The 19,717-nt window shown below is 34.6% G+C and overlaps 1 protein-coding gene across 7 annotated transcripts in view; it reads right to left on the bottom strand.

Annotated features, from left to right (window-relative positions):
- Nucleotides 1-19,717, bottom strand: part of CNTLN (centlein) — a 268,476-nt gene that overhangs the window by 79,882 nt on the left and 168,877 nt on the right. For all 7 annotated transcript variants that reach the window (XR_001514051.1, XM_015564722.1, XM_015564724.1 and 4 more), the window contains 2 exons: nt 9,508-9,608; nt 3,041-3,132 (listed from right to left, as the gene is read on the bottom strand). Coding sequence is in view for 6 of the 7 variants with exons in the window: in XM_015564722.1 (XP_015420208.1) it covers nt 3,041-3,132; nt 9,508-9,608 (193 nt within the window). In the remaining variant the exon portion in view is untranslated. The remainder of the gene's footprint in view (nt 1-3,040; nt 3,133-9,507; nt 9,609-19,717) is intronic.

Raw genomic sequence — 19,717 nt, 5'->3', positions numbered from 1 at the left:
AAATGAACAAAGAACTGGAGTCAGGGACCCTACTGGTGTGCAAATTTGTGAATTGGGCCACTAGTTATTGTATGACCATATACCACAATTTTTGCCAGACAGTAAGTTTTATAGTTTATCACATCATCATCATTGTCATTATCTCAATTATTCATTCTTACAGTTATTTTAGAAAATTACTTGAGCTGAAATAAAATTATTTATACCGAATATTGCTGAATTAGGCATTAAATAAACTTTATACTTTTGATTAAAATATAATGTAACAAATAAACATTAAATTTGAGGTTGCAATTCTGAAGATTAGCATGATTTTTTTCTTTTAACTAAAATCCATTTAAGTGTGAGTACAACTCATAAAAATTTTATATACTGATGGGAAAATGTCTGTCAAAGTCTATTATATTTAAAGTGTGTTGATTCTCAATGTCTAATCACAAGAACTGGCCAAATTTATTTGCATTTACGTTTAAAATGGAGGCCAAATAACAAAACACAAGAAACTACTACCAAAGACTTTGAAGGGGAAAGTCCATAGCATGCTTATGTTATTCAAGGTATACTCTCAAAAATTGTTCTTCAACTTATTTTAAGACCTCCAAAAATGGAAAAGCAAAATTTCAATAATTTTTGAGAATGGAAGTCTGAGGAATTGTTAAAGGCATTTGGTTTGTGTGCTATAAATCAACCAACTCCATACTTTTCCTCCAATACTGAAAATTTTTTAAAATTTACCAAAAAGATGGCTCCTTTCAAAACAAATAAAACGCATCACTTTGTAATGTGTATGTATTACATACTTACTAGGAGTGCCATGACAAAGTACTACAGACTGGGTAGTTTAAATCCTAATAATCTCCTTTTGACTTAACTCATTGAAGACCCCCATCTCCAAATTCAGTCATATTCTGAGATACTAGGAATTAGGACTTTGACATAAAGATGTGGGGGGTCGGGCGGGTAGAGGCACATTTCATTCCATAACAGTGTGTGATGTTAATATATTATTTTAAAATAATCTAGTTATAGTTTCATTTCTATTGTGCACAAATATTGTTTTCATGTTGTTACAATCTTTTAAATCCATTTTGAATAAGTTTCATATGGATTGTGGGGCATTAAGAAATAATTTTCCTCCCACTTTCTAAGTGCTTCTAGCTGGGCTAATAATCAAACTAACAGACACATATCAACAGGAGAAAATAAAATTTTAATACATGTGCATGCGGAACTCATATGTGAAAATTATGAAGACTGTGGCAAAATGAGGTATATGTGTCATTTTGGACAAAGGAGAAAGGGGAAGAGCTTGATATTTCAAAGGAGAAATAGGCAAACTCATAGGTAGCTGAGATAATGACAAAAAAATTATTGATAGGCACTCAGAAAAAATGGGACAGGGAAATTTAGTGAACAGGTATTTGCATGGTTCCCTCCTGACTATCATAATTCATATGTGCTAAAGTGAATATGCTCAAGTGATTATGCTAGGGATCCCTTCCTGAAGCAGGTTTTTTCTATCTGAATCTCTAAGAAGAAAAGAGGGAGTTAAAAGAAAAACAAAACAAACAAACAAAAACACTTCCTGAGTTTGTTGGGCTTTAATTGATTTCAGTCTGAAATAATTTGAGACCACCTACAAAGTACATCCTTTTAAAATAAGGTAACTCAACTAAAAGGGGATAAATCATGACTTAGACAATTGCATTAGGTTAATATAGAAAAAAGTGACAAATTCATATGTTAATTTGACATATGGTCCAATGAAAATAATTCCTGTTGGCATTTTAGTACTTAAATAGATTTCTGAATCCACAACATTAGTAGTTATTTATAACAGTTGGAATGAAATTATGGATTTCTTTAGGGTTTCTACCCCAAAGCAGTAAATAGTAGCATAATATTATATATCCATAGAGATAAAAATTATACAAAACCTGGAAAACAAAAAATATTTTTTTGAAAGAAAGAAGGTAAGCTAGGATAAAGTGTATAGCATTCTAACTGGTAGTGTATACATTATTTCAATTATTCATTTTACCTTAAGTTAAATAAATGTGAGCACGTCCTGTTCTTTATTATTATGTTAACCTGGTAATGGTCATTCAGTAATAGTGAAATTACAGCCTTTATTACCTCATCATATGGCAAGTATTAGAAGTACAATATAATAAATCCATCATCTGCTGTAAATTACTAAGTTTCCTACAAGTCAATTCACAGATGTAAGAAATGTAGGTAGCCACATTAATATTTTTGTTGATGTCAGTTTTACCTAAGTATTATGTAGCTAAGTGACAATCAGTTAGAAGAATAAACCTATCTAAAGAACATTTTCTTTGTAACAATAATAAAACTGCTAAAATGCAACCAATCCCACTTAATTTAACTTGATAAAAATGTATTTATACACAAACATATACATTAAGTGTAAAACTGTAAAGATAAATGTTAAGATGTTTAAATAACATTTTACTATTAATGATAGGTACTATGTAAAGTAACTACAGGGTTTATTTACACAGATGGTTCTACTAAAATAGGAATAACTATACTAAATGATATGGATATAAATTTTCATCCAAAATGAGCTGAGTCATTATATTTCCAAGTTTATAAATATATTATCATTTTACTGTGCTGAAGCTAAGTGTCTCATATTTTTAGTACAATTATTGTAAGTCTCTATGCTTGCTGAAGTGAATAACAGAGTCTCATAGTCCCATTTTAAAGTAAAACTGCTCAGTTATAACTAATAAACACATAGTGAAAATTTTTAAAATTTCTATTGTTTTCATTCTCATTTCACCTTCACAAATATTTTTAATCTATGTCAACAGAAGCATAAGTGTTTACACATTTATTTCACTAACATTGATTTTTTTTACCCCATTTTGGCAAGTCAATAATTTTGAATTATGAATTTAAATTAAGGATTCACACAAGGTTTAAGTTCATGCACCCACATTTTAAAATATAATCCTTTATGTTAAAATTCAGATTTAACTTGCTCAGTTCAATATCTTAAAGATTAGTCTACCTTCTGTAATGTCAGCTCCGACATTTCTTTCCCATTCTTCTCTGGAGTACTCTTCTTGACCCCATCATCTTCACCATGTCTAAAGAGTTGTTCTGGTAGAGAATAAATAATACATTATGGCACCTTATTCACTACTAAAACACTGTCCTGTAATTTTAAGGAAAAGAGTTCTACAGTTTTTCAATTAGGAATAGTCTAGTTTATTGTCAAGTATATGGCCAATAAATAAATGCTGATCTTAAGATTTTCAGTAACATAATTATGTATCTTTCTAGTGTCAATTTTTTTTTTTTTGCAGTATAAGATTTTCAAAGGTACAACAGATCTGCAGGTTAACAATGCTGTACTTTTATTCCTATTTTCATTCTATTGTAGACTATTCCCCCTTTGCCTTAAAAGCGGAATCCATGGTCTTTTTATCTACACAAGTCACTACTGTTTTGTTCTCTGGATCTTGTTCCCTGCCAGGAGGATCAGAGTGATTGCTGAACAAAGCAAATAGTAACAGAATTAGGGTATACTAAAACTGTAACATGCTCTATCACCCCCTTTTTTCCAAGTAAAAGATCATGCATTGGGCAGAGTAAATTATAAATATCACATTTACAGAAAAACTATGACTTTGTAACAAATAAAAATCCAGGTAATCGATTAAGTTATTTCTAGAAATCATTCCTATACTCACCATGCATTTGACTGTGAAACCATTTCAATCAACAAAAATACATAAGTAACATGGTAACTTTAATAAAAATCATAAAACTTCAGTTAATATTATTAAAATTGAAATGCATTAAAACCTATAAATAAATTTTTGTTATCTGATAAATGACTATAACAAATTTAACTAATATTTTCTTACTGAACTATTTTTAGAAGGATGAAATATTTCAAAAAGAATAAAAAAGGGGACAGAAAAAGAATACATAAAACTAAAAGGATATACATATCTGTGTTAGACTGAAATGATTTTGCTTTAAAGTCTGCATGGCTGCTGCAGGTCAGTGTAAAACTTTGATTTATCAACAAAGGAAAAAGAAAACAATATTATTCTCTATAGAGTAGAAATCCTCTTGGTATAAACAGTGACTAACAAGTTTGTTAGAGTGAATTAGGCATTTCTTTTGTCTTTGAAACATGACATATCCAATTAAAACTTCTGTACTTATGAAATAAATAGAACACTATCCTAAGGAAAATAAAAGCTAGAATAGGTAGAATTTTCCATCTGGGGAATATGTACCTTTACCTTGATAATAATCTATTAGTTCCCAAGTTTCTTTTTCTAGTCCCCTAACACCATGGTGCTGAATTCATTTACAATACTCTTTCAGGAATATAAAAATAATATGCAAATACTATTCATCTGTTCTAGTCATTTAAATATCTGCTAGAGTTCTAAGTGTGATATTTACTCTCAAGAATATAAATAAAATAGTTCCATACTCAAAGAGCATAGCGTACTAACAATGATTAAATAACTCCATTAAAATCAAGGCTGATGATGGACTTAAAAATAAATTTGGTTGCTCCTATGTGCTCCTGGGTATGAGCAAGCCCACTAGTGGTCTGGTTGACCATGTTCACTTATTGTTGTCTGCTAAAAAGTTTATTTCTCACATTCATAGGTTTTATAAAGAATACTCAAGTAGCTAAACCCAAGGCATGGAGAAAAGCAAGAAACCAACACTTTGCCCCTTTATTCTTTTTCCTGTCAAGGATCTCATGATTTGGAAAATGAACAAAGAGGAATAGTTAGACATATATACTTCAATTCTTTCACCTTACTGGAGGCTTATTTTTAAAATTTCAGTCTATATGTTTTCCTTTTATTACTACTACTATAAAAACACATTCTGATTGAAAAGAATTTTTAAGGAGATGCATCTTGCTCCACTTTCTTTGTTTTTAACTTTTAGATTTGCTTACTCAGAGTTGTTTAAATTTATTTTATTCTAGCTTCTATGTGTTCTTTTTTCTTTTCTCTTAATTCTTTTGGATTACATTAAAAATTAATTTAAATTGATCTGGTCAAGATGGTGGTAAATGTGTTACTTGCATCCTCCTACAACCACATCAAAATTACAACTAAACTACAGACCAACCATCATTCAGAACTGCCTCAATCTAGCTACACAGAAGTCCTAAACTAAATATATAAAGAAAAAGCTACATCGAGACTCATAGGAGGGGCTCAGAGACTCAGAATGGGCTGGTCCCACACCCTGTGTGGTGATTAAAATGAGGAGGGATATCTCAGCTGCAGAGGTTCTCCTGAGGAGCAAGGGGTCAGAGCCCACACCAAACCCCTAACACCAGGGTTCCAGTGCCAGGAAGAGAAGTCCCCACAACCTCTGGCTGTGAAATCAGTGGGGACTGTGGCTGAGTGCAAGGACTTGCTCCTAAAGCGCCCACGTACACACATACTGGGACTCACTGCTCTGAGCTCCTGCGCTGGGGCAGCAGCTCGAAAGGTACCAGGGATATACTGAGTTCCAGGAACTGAGCTGTCTGGCTTTGGGGCCACAGCTGAAGGGGCAGCTTTCTCCCAGACAGAAGTGCTGGCAGAGGCGATTGTTCTTCTCTAAGCCCTCCACCCACAGAGCTGGCTAAAGAGCACTATATCTGAGTTTCTAACAACCAGGCTAACATTGTTTGCTCTGCCCTGGTGATTTCCTGAATACCTGTCTCCTCCCCAACCTTCATGCCAGGCCCACCCAGCCTGTTTCCAGTGGCTTTTCCATATCAATGGCCTGTCTTGGCTCATGCTGCATCTGTCCTAAAATTTCTGAAAGGTTCACAAGCCCCAAACAAGCAACATCTGGCCTTGACATGCCCCATACCTCATGCTAAGTGGTCAAGGAGCAGCATTAGTGGCAACCATCTTTGATTTATAGGTTGGTCTTTGCAAGCTTAGCCCAAGTAGCAGCCCTCTGCAGATAGCTCTGTAGCTCATGCTGGCTGGTCCTGGGCAGGGCACCAGTGGCAGCTGACATTTACCTGCACCTCCTTAAAGGCCTCAGAGCTAGTGAACCTGGTGATTAGTTTCAGATCACATCAAAGTACTTCCACAACTACTTCCACAAGCGACACACTCAAGGGGCAAACTCATCAGGCACCAGAACCCCACTGAAGCGAGTCCTACGGTGTGGAGTTGACCCCTGCAAAGCAGCTCCTCCACTGTAGTCAAGAGTGTCCTCATAGTCCATCAGATTGGGGTAAATCCCTCCCATTGATGTGTCAACAGCAATCAAGGCTAACTACAAAAGGAAGATGTACACAGCCCACACAAGGGGCACAACTGGAACACTCAGCTCAGGTTACCAAGGAGGCCCTTCAGAACACCTACTACATAAGGCCACTCTACCAAGGCTGGGAGACATAACAGCTCTACTCAGTACATAGCAACAAATACAGGGAGGCAGCCAAAGAGAGGAGACAAAGAAGCATGTCCCAAATAAAGAACAGGCTGCCCTAACCGGTTTGGCTCAGTGGATAGAGCATCGGCCTGCGGACTGAAGGGTTCCAGGTTCGATTCCAGTCAAGGGCATGTACCTTGGTTGCGGGCACATCCCCAGTAGGGGGTGTGCAGGAGGCAGCTGATCGATGTTTCTCGCTCATTGATGTTTCTAACTCTCTATCCCTCTTCCCTTCCTCTCAGTAAAAAATCAATAAAATATATTAAAAAAAGAAAAAAGAAAAAAGAACAGGACAAAATTCCAGACAAAGAACTAAATAAAATAGAGACAGGCAATCTACCAGATGCAGAATTCAAATCACTGGTTACAAAGATACTTTAATAAACTTAGTGGAAGTATAGAGAAACTAAGTAAGAACTTCAACAAAAAGATAGAAAACATAAAATGAACATAGAAAACATAAAAAAGAACCATCACAAATCAAGAATACAATAAATGAAATGAAGAATACATTACCGAGAATCAATAGTAGATGAAGCAGAAAATCAAATCTGTGATATGGAAGTAAGGAAGCAAAAAACATCCACTCAGGCCAGCAAAAGAAAAGAAGAATCCAAAAAAATGAGGACAGTACCTGCTGGGACAACTTCAAGTGTACTAACATTCACACCAGGGGGTACCAGAAGAGAAAAGAGAGACCAAGGGATTGAAAGCCTATTTGAAAAAATAATGATGGAAAACTTCCCTAGCCTGGTGAAAGAAATAGACATATAAATTCAAGAAGCTCAGAGAATCCTATAAAAGATGATCCCACACAAAAGCACATTGTAATTAAAATGTCAAAGGTTAAAGATAAAGAGAGAATCTTAAAAACAGCAAGAGAAAAAAATGTTAGTTACCTACAAGGGAACTCCCATAAGACTGTCTGATAAATTATCAGTAGAAACTTTGCAGGCCAGAAGAAATTGGCATGAAATATTCAAAGTGATAAAAAGCAAGCACCTAAAACCAAGACTACTCTATCCAACAAGGCCATAATTTTGAATTGAAGGACAGATTAAAGAGCTTCCCAGACAAAAAATAGCTAAAGGAGTTGATCACTACCAAACTGGTATTGCAAGAAATGTTAAAGAAATGTATTGCAATATCCTACATTTTAATTCAATTCAATACTGTTACTAACTGCCCAGAGTTAGCAGAAACCCATGAAATATATTTTTCCAATTCCTTTCAATCTGTGTGTGTCTTTTGATCTGAAATGAGTCTCTTGCAGACAGCATATGTAAGGGTCTTTTTATATTATCCATTCAGTCCCTGCGTGTCTCTTGATTGGAACATTTAATCCATTTCATTTGAAGTAACATTTGGCCTGGCCTGCGGGGATCAGGCCAAAACAGGCAGTCTGACATCCCCTGAGGGGTCCCGGATTGCAAGAGAGTGCAGGCCAGGCTGAGGGACCTCACCAGTGCACGAATCTGTGCACTAGGCCTCTAGTTTTAAATAATGTATTTTCCATATTCAAGTGTTTTATTACATTTTAATTATTATTTTTACATGTTTTTCAAACATTTATCTAAAGTTCAACAACAGTTCCTTTACTTTTATGTTTGCTTTTATTTGATTGATCCAAAATAAAATATATGCAGATATCTTTTCTTAAAAAGAGCATATATTATGATTCATTTTATGTAATTTTCTCTATCTAAACTTATTTCTATATTAGTATGAAGAGATTTTTTGATTTGATAATCTCTATATCTAAAACCCAGTGACCAGAACGGCAGAACAACCAGAACGACCAGAATGACTAATGGCTATGATGTGCACTGCAGCAGCTAACCAGCCTGATCTGGGTCCCCATCAGGGTGGTGGGCCGGACCCCACCCATGCCCAAATTTGTGTACTGGGCCTCTAAGTTATTTAATACTGAAATTCTGATTTTTAAGTGTTTGTGAATTAGTTTTTTTCTTTGTCTTTTTTCTTTTTATACTTTCTCATTGCTTGAATGCTTTTAAATATGTATAATTTTTTTAAAAAAATGTGTAATTTTTCCAAAAACAACAGAGGTATTATTTTTAGGAAGTAAGTCAAAGTTAAAGTATTAGAGAACACCAATAGTTAAAGGGAAAAAACATAAATAAGTTCTAGTAGAAGACTGAAAAGATACAGGAAAGAAAAGTAGAAGGTAAAACAGGGGAAAACCAATGTTTTCAGTAATCAGTAAAAAAGTAAGCTTGAAACATGATATAAATCAATGGTGTAAAATAATGGGGTTCAAATATTGAGCCTGACAAGTCACTGGTGAGAGCAATTGGAACAACAATAATTGGTGCAATAGCCTGATAAATGGTACATGAAAATTTAATTATTAAGTATAAATTAGTGAGTACACATTGTCAATCCTAAAACATATACTGGTAACAATTAAGCTGTAACAAGCTTAAATAAGAAGAAATTTTGTAAAATCAACCTTATTTACTTTTTTTCTAATAAGGTACTAAAACATGGATTGAAGTCTTTAGTAAATATCCTTATCTTGATTTTAACAAAGGAATAAATTTGCATCGGAAAGGATACATTCCTTCTTACAAAACACATTTAGGCTATTAGGAAGGCTGGTTGCAGAATTGCAGATACCCCAGTTTCATTCCAACTCTAAAATTTTGATTCTAGACAATAATAAGAACTAAACAATTTCCAAAAAAAAGTATGTCAAACAAAAATAATGATATTGAGTAGAGTAACTGTATTATCTATAAAACTTTAAACAAGACATAAAATAGAACTTTATCAATGACTAATAAAAACAAATTATGTTTTCTCCTTATAAAACATCTTACTTGAACTTTTAATAAATTAAAAGCTTACTGACTTTTAGGTGTTCTATTTCATTTTCTAATGAGAAGTGATGTTAATGAGATACCAACCAGTAAAACCATGGGAAAAGGGGGAAAATGTAAGAATCTTAGACGAAATTGAAAATAAAACATCACAAACTAGAAATTTTAAAATGCCTACATTAAGTATTTATTCTCACAAAAAATTTACCTTCTTTTTTCTCTGCTACCCATGTATTCAATTCTTGTATTGTTGCTTTGTCAATAGACATTTGCACTTTAAGTTTATCCAATTCTTCCTGAAGATTCATCCTATGAAAATTAACATAAGTAATTATTTAAGTGAATAATGTAACAAACAAAGGCAGCAGGCTATTTAAAAATATATGAACTAAACTGAAGTAAAATAAAAGCAAAAATATATTAACATTAACAAATCTTAACAATTAAAATAGTATTTAATGAGGACCTGAAATTTTTAAAAATGTTAAATACTTAAAAAATAGACTATATGATTTTTAAAAATCATATACTGAGTTATCTGACCACTTCCAACACTCAATATGCTATGTATAACATTATAAAAATGTTAATTTATGCCTCTTAAAGCAAAGATAGTAAATCTCTAAATGCCAAGATAAAGAACCCTTACCAGTAAAGTGGAATTGACGTTCCATTATGAGAGAGCTGGATCAAGTACTGCCCATGGAGGCCTCAGACCTTGAGACCTCAGTGGGAATGGAAGCTTATGCACAAGGCCCTTCATGACTGATAGATAAACATTGGCTAACTGTAGAAAGCTGGGAGACAAAATATTGCTGAATAAAATCCTGAATACCAGAGCTTGTCTGGTTAGAGTGCTATTGAAAAGAGGCTTCCTGTTCCAGTATGAGGGCAGGACAGAGTGAACTATATGAGATCAGAATCTTAAGTCTCAAATTTGGGTCATATATATATTTGCAGAGACCTGACAAATCAATAATAATGTAAAAACAGGTTTATGGCCAATGTACACTGGAGAGTTCACAATCATCTAATACAGACAGGCTTACACAACTTAAAGAAAGGATAGAAGAAACACCACCACAAAAATTCTCAAACAAGTCAAGTTTACAGATAAGAATAAACATATAAATAACTTCAAAGCCATGAATGACAGTCTACATATCACCACTGCTAAAATCGGCAAACACACAAGAGAATAGATATAATAGAGCAATTAGAAATGACTTATTATTTATATTAGAGTTTTTAAAATGTTGAAAAAAAGAAAAAGAGGTGACAAGCATATTAAAAAGAACAGGGATTTATGGAACAAAAGAAGACAAATAAAAAAATAAATCTACATACCTGTATATATAGAAATGCTAAATAAAGTAAATTTATTAATAATAACAACACAATTGAAATTTAAAACTCAGTGGATGAGTTAAATAGCACAGAGATAAAGCTAACGAAAACTGGTAAAATCAAAGACCACACAAAGAAACAAAGAAGAGAAAAACAGTAACAATATAAAGTATGTTGGAATGAGAAGTCCAGAAAACACCTAATTTCTGAGATATCTGAGAAGATCTGGGGATAGGGAGACAATATTTGAAAATATTATAACTAAAAATTGAGAACTGAGTAAAAGTATGAATAAACAGATGAAGAAAATATAAAAAAATGCAAACAGAATAAATAAAACTAATGACACTTAGAAACAGTGAAACTGAAAAAGAGACAATTTTAAAACCCACTGAATTGCAAACAAAAATCAATTAACAACTAAAGAATTTTGGAATGACAACAGACTTCACACAAACAAGAAAAGCTATAAGGAAAATAAGTAATATTTTCCACATTCCAAGGGTTACTATTCATGCATCATAGATGAAAGAGCTATTAAAAATATAATTTAAGAAAAAAAACTCGAAAGCAATGAATGAAACAAAATAGGCAATGATGATGAAATAGGTTTGTAAATGTATACATGTAACTAAACAAACATTATTATTCAAAGCAATCATAACAACATTGAAGTGAAGGTAGAGATAAAATAAGGTGGAACTGAAGTTCTGAACAACAAAATAATATAAGAACGTGGAAAGGATCAGAGTTAAAGCATTTCAAAATCTTTGCATTCATTGTTGTACCAGGATAGAGGAAGTTATGAACTTCAGACTTTGTCAAATAAATGGTGTATGCTATAATTTCAAGAAAAAGCACTTAAAGAATGAAAAACAAATATAAAATTTTCAAATGAGAGGAGGTAAAAAAGAGAAATACAGAAAATACAATCAAATTGAGTTTGGATTAGGTTCCTACTTTGTTTAGCTAAGAACATGGAACAAACCGAAGCAAGATGGCCCCCCAAAGAAAAAGCAGATGTAGCTCATCTCAATTTAGTTTTCCTGGCTCTCAAATCACTAACCCAGCAGAACAAAGGGCTACAGTTGTTGGGTAATGTTATTTCTTGCTTCTTTATTTTATACTTACAGCTTATTCTTTTTTTAGGAAGAACTCACACAATCCCTACTTCTAATAAAAAGTATTTATAAACACTAGGGGCCACTTATTCTTAAGTCAAACTAAGTTTCAAGAAACCACATCTTACTGGGTGTTTGGAGGAGGGGCTGACAGAGTCAATGCCCAGGCACTCCTGAGCCAGATGAATACTGCCTATCTACAAACAACCCACTAATCTGAGGTTTCAAATTATTCTACTACTCTGTTGAGTCTGAGGACCACAATTCAGAATCTACTACCTACTGGACAAATTATATGAAATGACTATTTTTAAATGCTGGACAATAAGCAGCAAAGAACTATGATCTCTGCGGGATACAAAATCAACAAAGACTGCAACTGAGGATCCTTATAACTGATGAAATTTTAAATCCTAGCTCTAGCAATTATCCCCCACCCACCCAGACGTTTGCCCAGATAATCAGCAACTCCTGAGGCAGCAGAAGAGAGTAGGCCCGGGCATGACTAAGGGTCACATGGTCCAGACCTCTAGCAGGCTAGAATGAACATCATAAATTATGTCTCAGTTCCTGAGCCCTAAGGTGGAAAACCCCCCTGGCCACTTTCCCGTAAGACTATTTAGCATAGGTAGCTAGCTAGGTATTAACAAAAGAGAACGGAGCTAGACATCTAATTAATGGGATTAACTAGGAAGCTACAGCTTCACAGACACCCCAGGGGACAGTCACATCCTCTGCCAAAGGGACTAATCCCTGAGTATGCAGAAGCAGGCAGGAGTAAACAGCTTTCCAATCTCCCCAGGAAACAACCAATCTGGTCCTGCAAACCAGGAGCGGGGGAGTGGAACCAGCCAGGGGGGAAATTCCTTTTCTGGGCATATGCACAGTAGAAGTCAAGATGGGCAGGGAGAGGCCTTCCACTAAGTTTATGGGCAGTACAAGTCAGATGACAAACAGAGCTTTGAGGCATGCACAGTAGAAGCCAACATAGGAATCAAAAAGGGGAGGAGGTTAGCCTGAAAAAAAAGGTCAGATAGGATGAGGGCATAGAACCCCAGAAGATTCAGGAAAGAGACTAGATAAGGGGGAGGGCCCAGCACAAGCCTGGGAAGAAAAAGGAAAGAGATTAGATAGTTTGAAGGAAAACCTACTCTCTCCTAAGGCCAATGTAATATAATCAAAGCTTAACAAAGGCTCGAGGGACTCTCCATTTCTCGCCATAGCAGCCACAGGGGCCTGGGTATGGCAGCCAAGTAGGAGGATGCACAGTACCGAAAGCTGGAGAGATGGGAACAGAGACTGGGCTTAACTACTAGAGATAGGAAGTGAGGCTAATAGCAAGGCAGCTCTGGCTTCTGGCCCCTTCCTGGTTTTGGTGCAGCCCCAGAGGCTGGACTTCTTCTGCAGCAAGAGTGAGCTGAGCCACCTGGCCATGGATGAGACATCAGGAACCTGGGGGCAGTACACTGTTTTTGCTCTAATAAATCTTGCCACTATACCTCATCCTCTTCTGCATGTATCTTTGAAATGCATTTCCTATTTGTCCCAGTAACAATTGGACAGAGTGATGCTGGCAAAGACCTGAAGAAATGATCTATTACACAAATCCAACCCACTGTCTCATGATTTTTGCCCATATAACATGTATTCTACATGCCACTGGGGAGTTGGGTTAGTTAGAGTACTAGCTCTCCATCTCCATATTGACCAATTCAATATTAAACTACTTTTTTTCTTCGTATACTGCAAACTCCTGTTTGTGCATTTCTTTGGGACAGCACATCAAAGGAGACAGAACCAAGGGAAAGCATTGGGGTTCCATTAACAAGAGAACCCTAAAATGTCAGCTCATACTTCTGCCAGGAGACAATCTTCATACTATGATGCAGGGAGAAAGGGGCCACACTATGATAAGTTGAAAGAAAGGAGATTGGAGCCCTGGCCAGTATGGCTCAGTTGTTTGATCACTGTCCTGTGCACAGAAAGTCACTGGTTCAATTCCCCTGGTCAGAGCACATAACCAGCTTGTGGTTCCATCCTTGGTTAGGGTGCATAAAGAAGACAACTGGTTGATGTTTCTCTCTCACACGTTTCTCTCTCTCTCTCTCTCTCTCTCTCTCTCTCTCTCTTTCTCTTGCTCTCGCTCTCTCTCTCTCTCTCTCATAAATTAAAACATATTTTTAAAAAGAAAAGAGATTAGAGTTTTGGAAGGTTGAAATGGCTAGAATTTGTGAAGTACAGTACCCAGAGAGGAGGAAGCTACAAAGAGAAAGAGCTACAGAAATCTACATAAGAATTCTTTTCAGTCTATGGCTAATATTTTGTTGCATATGCATAGTATGAAGCTAAATAAGGCAGGCAGATAACAACTAGAAAAACAGTTCATAGCACTGGAGACATTTAAATTGTGAACTAAAGATGAGAATCTCTGTTGAAAGCAAAAGGCATTCAGGAAAGAACCCCATAGGGTCATTCTAATGAGTAGGGATAAGCAAGCCTCAGTAAAGGATATCCTAAGCCTGTGCTAACAGGAAGTCTTCATATATTCTGGATGCTAGTCCTTTGCTGGACCTATACACTGCAAATACTCTTTTTACTCTGAAACTTGCCTTTTAATTCATTTAGTACTATCTTTCACTGAACATAAGTTTTTTTTATTTTAATATAGTCCAGTTCATTAATTTTTTGTTTATATTTAATCCTGTTAAAATTGGTTTAAGAAACCTTGGCTTACTATAAAGTCAAAAAGATGTTCTCCTATGTATCCCTAAGAAAGCTAAATTATTTAAACCTTCACATTTAGGTCAGCAGTCCATTTAGGATTTAATTTTTTGTATGGTATAAGCTAAAATATTCTACTAATTATAATAGCTTTGTAAAAAAGGAAGTTCTTAGAACTTCTAGCTATACAGTTATATCTACTAATATTTTGGGTGTTTCCAGTTTTTTCATAATTATAAATATTGATATAATGAACATCCTTATATGTGCCTCTATGCAAGATCACTTCAATGTGTTTTTTTAAAATTTAATATGTTTTATTGCTTTCAGAAAGGAAGGAAGAGGGAGAGAGAAACATCAATGATGAGAAAGAATTACTGATTGGCTGCCTCCTGCACCCCCCACTTGGGATCGAGCCCGCAACCTGGGCAAGTACCCTTGACTGCAATCAAACCCGGGACCTTTCAGTCTGTAGGTAATGTTCTATCCACTGAGCTAAACCGGCTAGGGCTCCAATGTTTTTAACTATAAGTATAATTACTGGGACATTGAGTACATACTTAAATAAATAGAAAAAATATTTCAAACCCTCAAAAAAGTATGGAGAGCAGTATAACCGACATTAATGTACTAACTATCTAGATTTTAAAACACTAACATTATGCCATATTTAATTCAAGGTTTAGAACAAGGTTTCACATTTTTGTGAAAAATAAAATGATCTGTAAATAGTATTACCCGATACAATATTACATCATTCTTCCCTTCCCAGAAATTATCAGTATCTTTAACTTGGTGTGTGTGTTTCATGTTTTAATACTATATAACTAAGTGGCCAGATTATTATGACCACCTGACATTTGTAGGCAAATTAGCTATAATTTCCTGCTGCAGTTGCTAGAGGCCAGATCATTATAAACATCTGAATAGCACAACATACATAAGTATCATTGCTGATCAAGTTCATCCTATCATGTTGATGGCATATCCCAATGGAGATGGCTTCTTCCAACAAGACAATGCACCATGCCACGGTGCTCATACTGTGCAGGAGTAGTTTCAAGAACATGAGGGTGACTTTACCTTGCTTCGGTGGCCCCCACAATCACCAGATCTCAATCCAATTGAGCATTTGTGGGACGAAGTTAAAAGAGCCATCAGGCAGCTGGTTCCACAACCATCAAATCTCACAGAACTGGACAGTGCTATTCATCAGGCATGGTGTCAGATTCCTCTCATCACCTTTTAGCATCTTGTTGAGTCAATGCCAAGAAGAATCGCGCAGTATTGTAGGCAAAAGGTTGCCCAATGAAGTACTGGTGGGGTGGTCATAATAATCTGGCCACTCACGTTCAAATATATCCCATGTTCAAAGGCTGTTAAATGACATTGTTTACCCATATCTTCAGAAAAAAATCACTTCTACTGTTGTGGTAAACAACCTGCTTCCCTATTTATAATTGTCTGTCCCTCTAGCAACTTCAGCGCGAATATAGCTAATACTGTTGTGGTAAACAACCTGCTTCCCTATATATAATTGTCTGTCCCTCTAGCAACTTCAGCGCGAAATTATAGCTAATTTGCCTACAAACGTCAGGTGGTCATAATAATCTGGCCACTCAGTATGTGTATACACACACACACACACACACACATATATATAGTTATATATAATTATATTTTTGTGTATATGTGTATATACATACATACATGTATATCCACAAAAATGTACTGTTCTATGATTAAAAGTTCTATATCTTTCAGGAATATATCATAGCATATATGCTACTATTCAACTTTCTTAAGTCAACTTTTGTTTTATAAGCATATCTATTTTAATAAATATAGATCAAATTTATTCATGTTAAATGCCACATAGTATCACATTATACCAGGTATTAACATACCACAGTGCACTTATATCACATACTATTAGACATTTAGATTGCTTCTAATTCTGAACTATTACAAAAATACCACAATGAACACCCTTATTCATAATCCTAGTTCAAGTTATTTTTAAAAGTCCTAAGAATATATCTCAAAGTGACATTTTTCTCTCAAGGGATGGAACTAAAAGTAGTGAGGTTAAGATATTATCAAATTGAATGTCTTTTCACATATGAAGATAATGTTGCCTATAACATTCCTACATTAATGATATATGGTACAATTTATTTCTTATGACTCCTAAGAAGCAACTGCCCTACACTGAAAACAAATTACTCTAAAGCCTGAAATGTTTTTTAGAATATGTACACACTTTGTATTAGTTACCTGTATCATTCAAAATAAAAATTTGATATTTATATATGGTCTTTAGCATTCAAATCAGATGTTGAAACTCAATATTATTGATAATTTTCCATAGAGAAAAAAGTATTTTAAGACAAATTGAATTACATTTATAGAAAGTAACTTTTATTATTTTAGAAAATACATGAATATGGTCTTAAATGTATGAAAACAACTTAAGGAATCAACATGAATATTAATATGAAGAGATAAAAAATGAAACTGAAATACTGTTTTCCATTTACTCCAGTGAAATATTTGCCAATAGGTACAAAATATTTTTTCTTAGTCCAAATCTTGTTAACTGCAGCAAAACACAATGAAAATACAACAAAAATATAATAGCCCAAAGGTGGAAACAACCCAAATAGTTATCAACAGATGAATGAATAAACAAAATGTGATTTATACATACAACGTAAAATTGTTGCACTGTAAAAAGAAAAAAAAAAATTCTGATATGGGCTAAAACATGAAAAAAACCTTGAAGACATTTTGACAAATGAAATAAGCCAGACACACAGAAAGTATTGTATGATTTGACTTATATGAAGTACCTAGAAAAGGCAAATTCATAGAGCTAGAAAGGAGAAAGATATAAGGGATGAGCGAAAAGGGAATGGGGAGTTATTTAATGGGTACAGAGCTTCAATTTGAGAAGATGAAAAGGTTCTGATGATGGTCGTACAAAAAATGTGAGTGCATTTAATAACACTGAACTATACACCAGAAAATGGTTACAATGGTAAATTTTATGTTATGTATATTTTACCATAATAAAAAATATATGCCCCACAATTTCGGTTGATTATCCATACAGCAAACAAAGTGTACTATAGTACAGGGGATGGCAGGAACTAGAAGGAGGGAGAAAAACATGGAAAGAATTAGGAAAAACACAAACATGGAAAGGCATAGAAGAGCTTTAGTGTCATTTTAATCAAAGTTTATAATTATACTAGAGGTCCAATGCATGAAATTCATGCAAGGGCTTGGCCCTCACAGCCGCAGCGGCTTGCCTTGGCCCTCACAGCCCTGGCTTCATCCAGAAGGACGTCTGGAAGGTCGTTTGGCTGTCTAATTAGCATATTATGCTTTTATTATTATAGATATTTTTGTGCTTACTGATGATTATTTGTGGTGTCAGATAAACTAAAGCCCTGTGAGGCCTGCCTGGAGCCATGTGTTTTGCTCAATATTTTAGTTCCAGGTCCCAGCATATCTAGAATTAGTGAATGAAAGCACACACAATACAAAGGATCATACAGATTTGGTTACATGTAACTAATATGATAAATCTCCATAGTTTAAAGGCCTTTTAAACATATTATTTACTTAATTAAAATTATTTACTTGCTTCCAGGCCCCAGTACTTTAACAGTATCTTGAGTGAATTCTAAAAGCCTATACATCAGTCTTTATCTGCACCATATTCTGAAGCCTTCTACAGATAGAGGAAAGGAATATTAAGGACTCTGGGCTTTGGGGCTCTAGCTCAGCAATGAATTAGGTTTTGTGCTAATCTTGTTCTGAAACTTCCTATACTCTTCCCTAAAAATACTTTAGAGATGAATTTAGTTCTGACGACTTCAATCTCACTGGGTGAATTTCTTGCTCTTAATTCTGAATCATAAAGTAACTGGAAAGTCAAAGCCTGTTGCCACATAGCCTTGAAATTTATTGCCTCCCTGATAACTTGTACAATCCTTGATATCACAGAACTTCTTTGCATGTGGCTTATAATAACCTGTGATGTTACATGGTGGACTGATTTCTTAAGGACAGATATATTTAAAGTTTCAACTTATTAGTTCATTTCATTAACTTTTACATGTGATATTATAGACTGTTTGCCAAAGCCATAAAAAGAGTACCTGGGAAAACTGGATATTCACATGCAGAAGAATAAAGTTGGACCCCTACTTTACACCAAATTTTAAAAGGTTAACTAAAATATAAACTGAAGATCTAAATATGAGTTAAAACTACCAAACAGAAGAAAACATGGTTATACATTTTCATAATCTTGGACTTGGCGATGGCTATATAGATATGATGCCCAAAGCATAAGCAATAAAAGAAAAAATAAACTGGACTTCATCCAAATTAAAAACTTTCATGCATAAAAGGCCACTATTTAAAAAAAAGGCCACTATTAAGAAAGAAAGAAAAACCTACAGAATGGAAAATAATATTCACAAATGTCTAAGAAAAAGAATATGCAAATAACACCACAATAAAATATCACTTGATAGTCACTAAGATGGCTATAACTATGAGAAAGAAAGAAGAAATTAAAAAAAGAGAAAATAACAAGTATTAACAAAGATAGACTGGTGGGAATGTATCATAACAGAACTACTATGAAAACAGTTTGGCAGTTCCTCGAAAAGTAATTATTTGCAAATATTTTGGATTCTCACACTTATTTCCAGGTAAGAGCCAAAAGTGAAGAAGATAGAGAGAAAAATAATGTGGGGCTAAGAAAAGCATTTGAAGAAACAACGACCAAAATTTCCAAAACTTGACAATAGGTACAAACCTAGAAATTTAAGAAGCTGTGAGAATCCCAAACAGATAAACCCAAAGAAATCCATGCCAAGACATGTCACAATTAAAACTGTGAAAAGTAAAGAAAAAGGGAAAATGATTGAAAGCAGCTAGAGAGTATGATGTATCACCTATAGAATTACAATGATTCAAATTCTACTGTATTTTCCAAAGAAACAGTGGAGACCAGGAGAAATCAAGATGGCAGCACAGGTAAACACCGGAAATTGCTGCCTCACACAACCACTTCAAAAATACAACTAAAAGACAAAACGGACATCATCCAGAACCACAAGAAGGCTGGCTAAGTGGAAATTTTACAACTAGAAGGAAAGAGAAAAGCACACTGAGACTCAGAGGAGGTGTGGAAGTAAAGTGCAGAGG

This window comes from Myotis davidii, unplaced genomic scaffold (assembly GCF_000327345.1).
Source record: "Myotis davidii unplaced genomic scaffold, ASM32734v1 scaffold197, whole genome shotgun sequence".
Classification (NCBI taxonomy): Eukaryota; Metazoa; Chordata; class Mammalia; order Chiroptera; family Vespertilionidae; genus Myotis; species Myotis davidii.
This window is presented reverse-complemented; position numbering and strand designations above follow the sequence as displayed.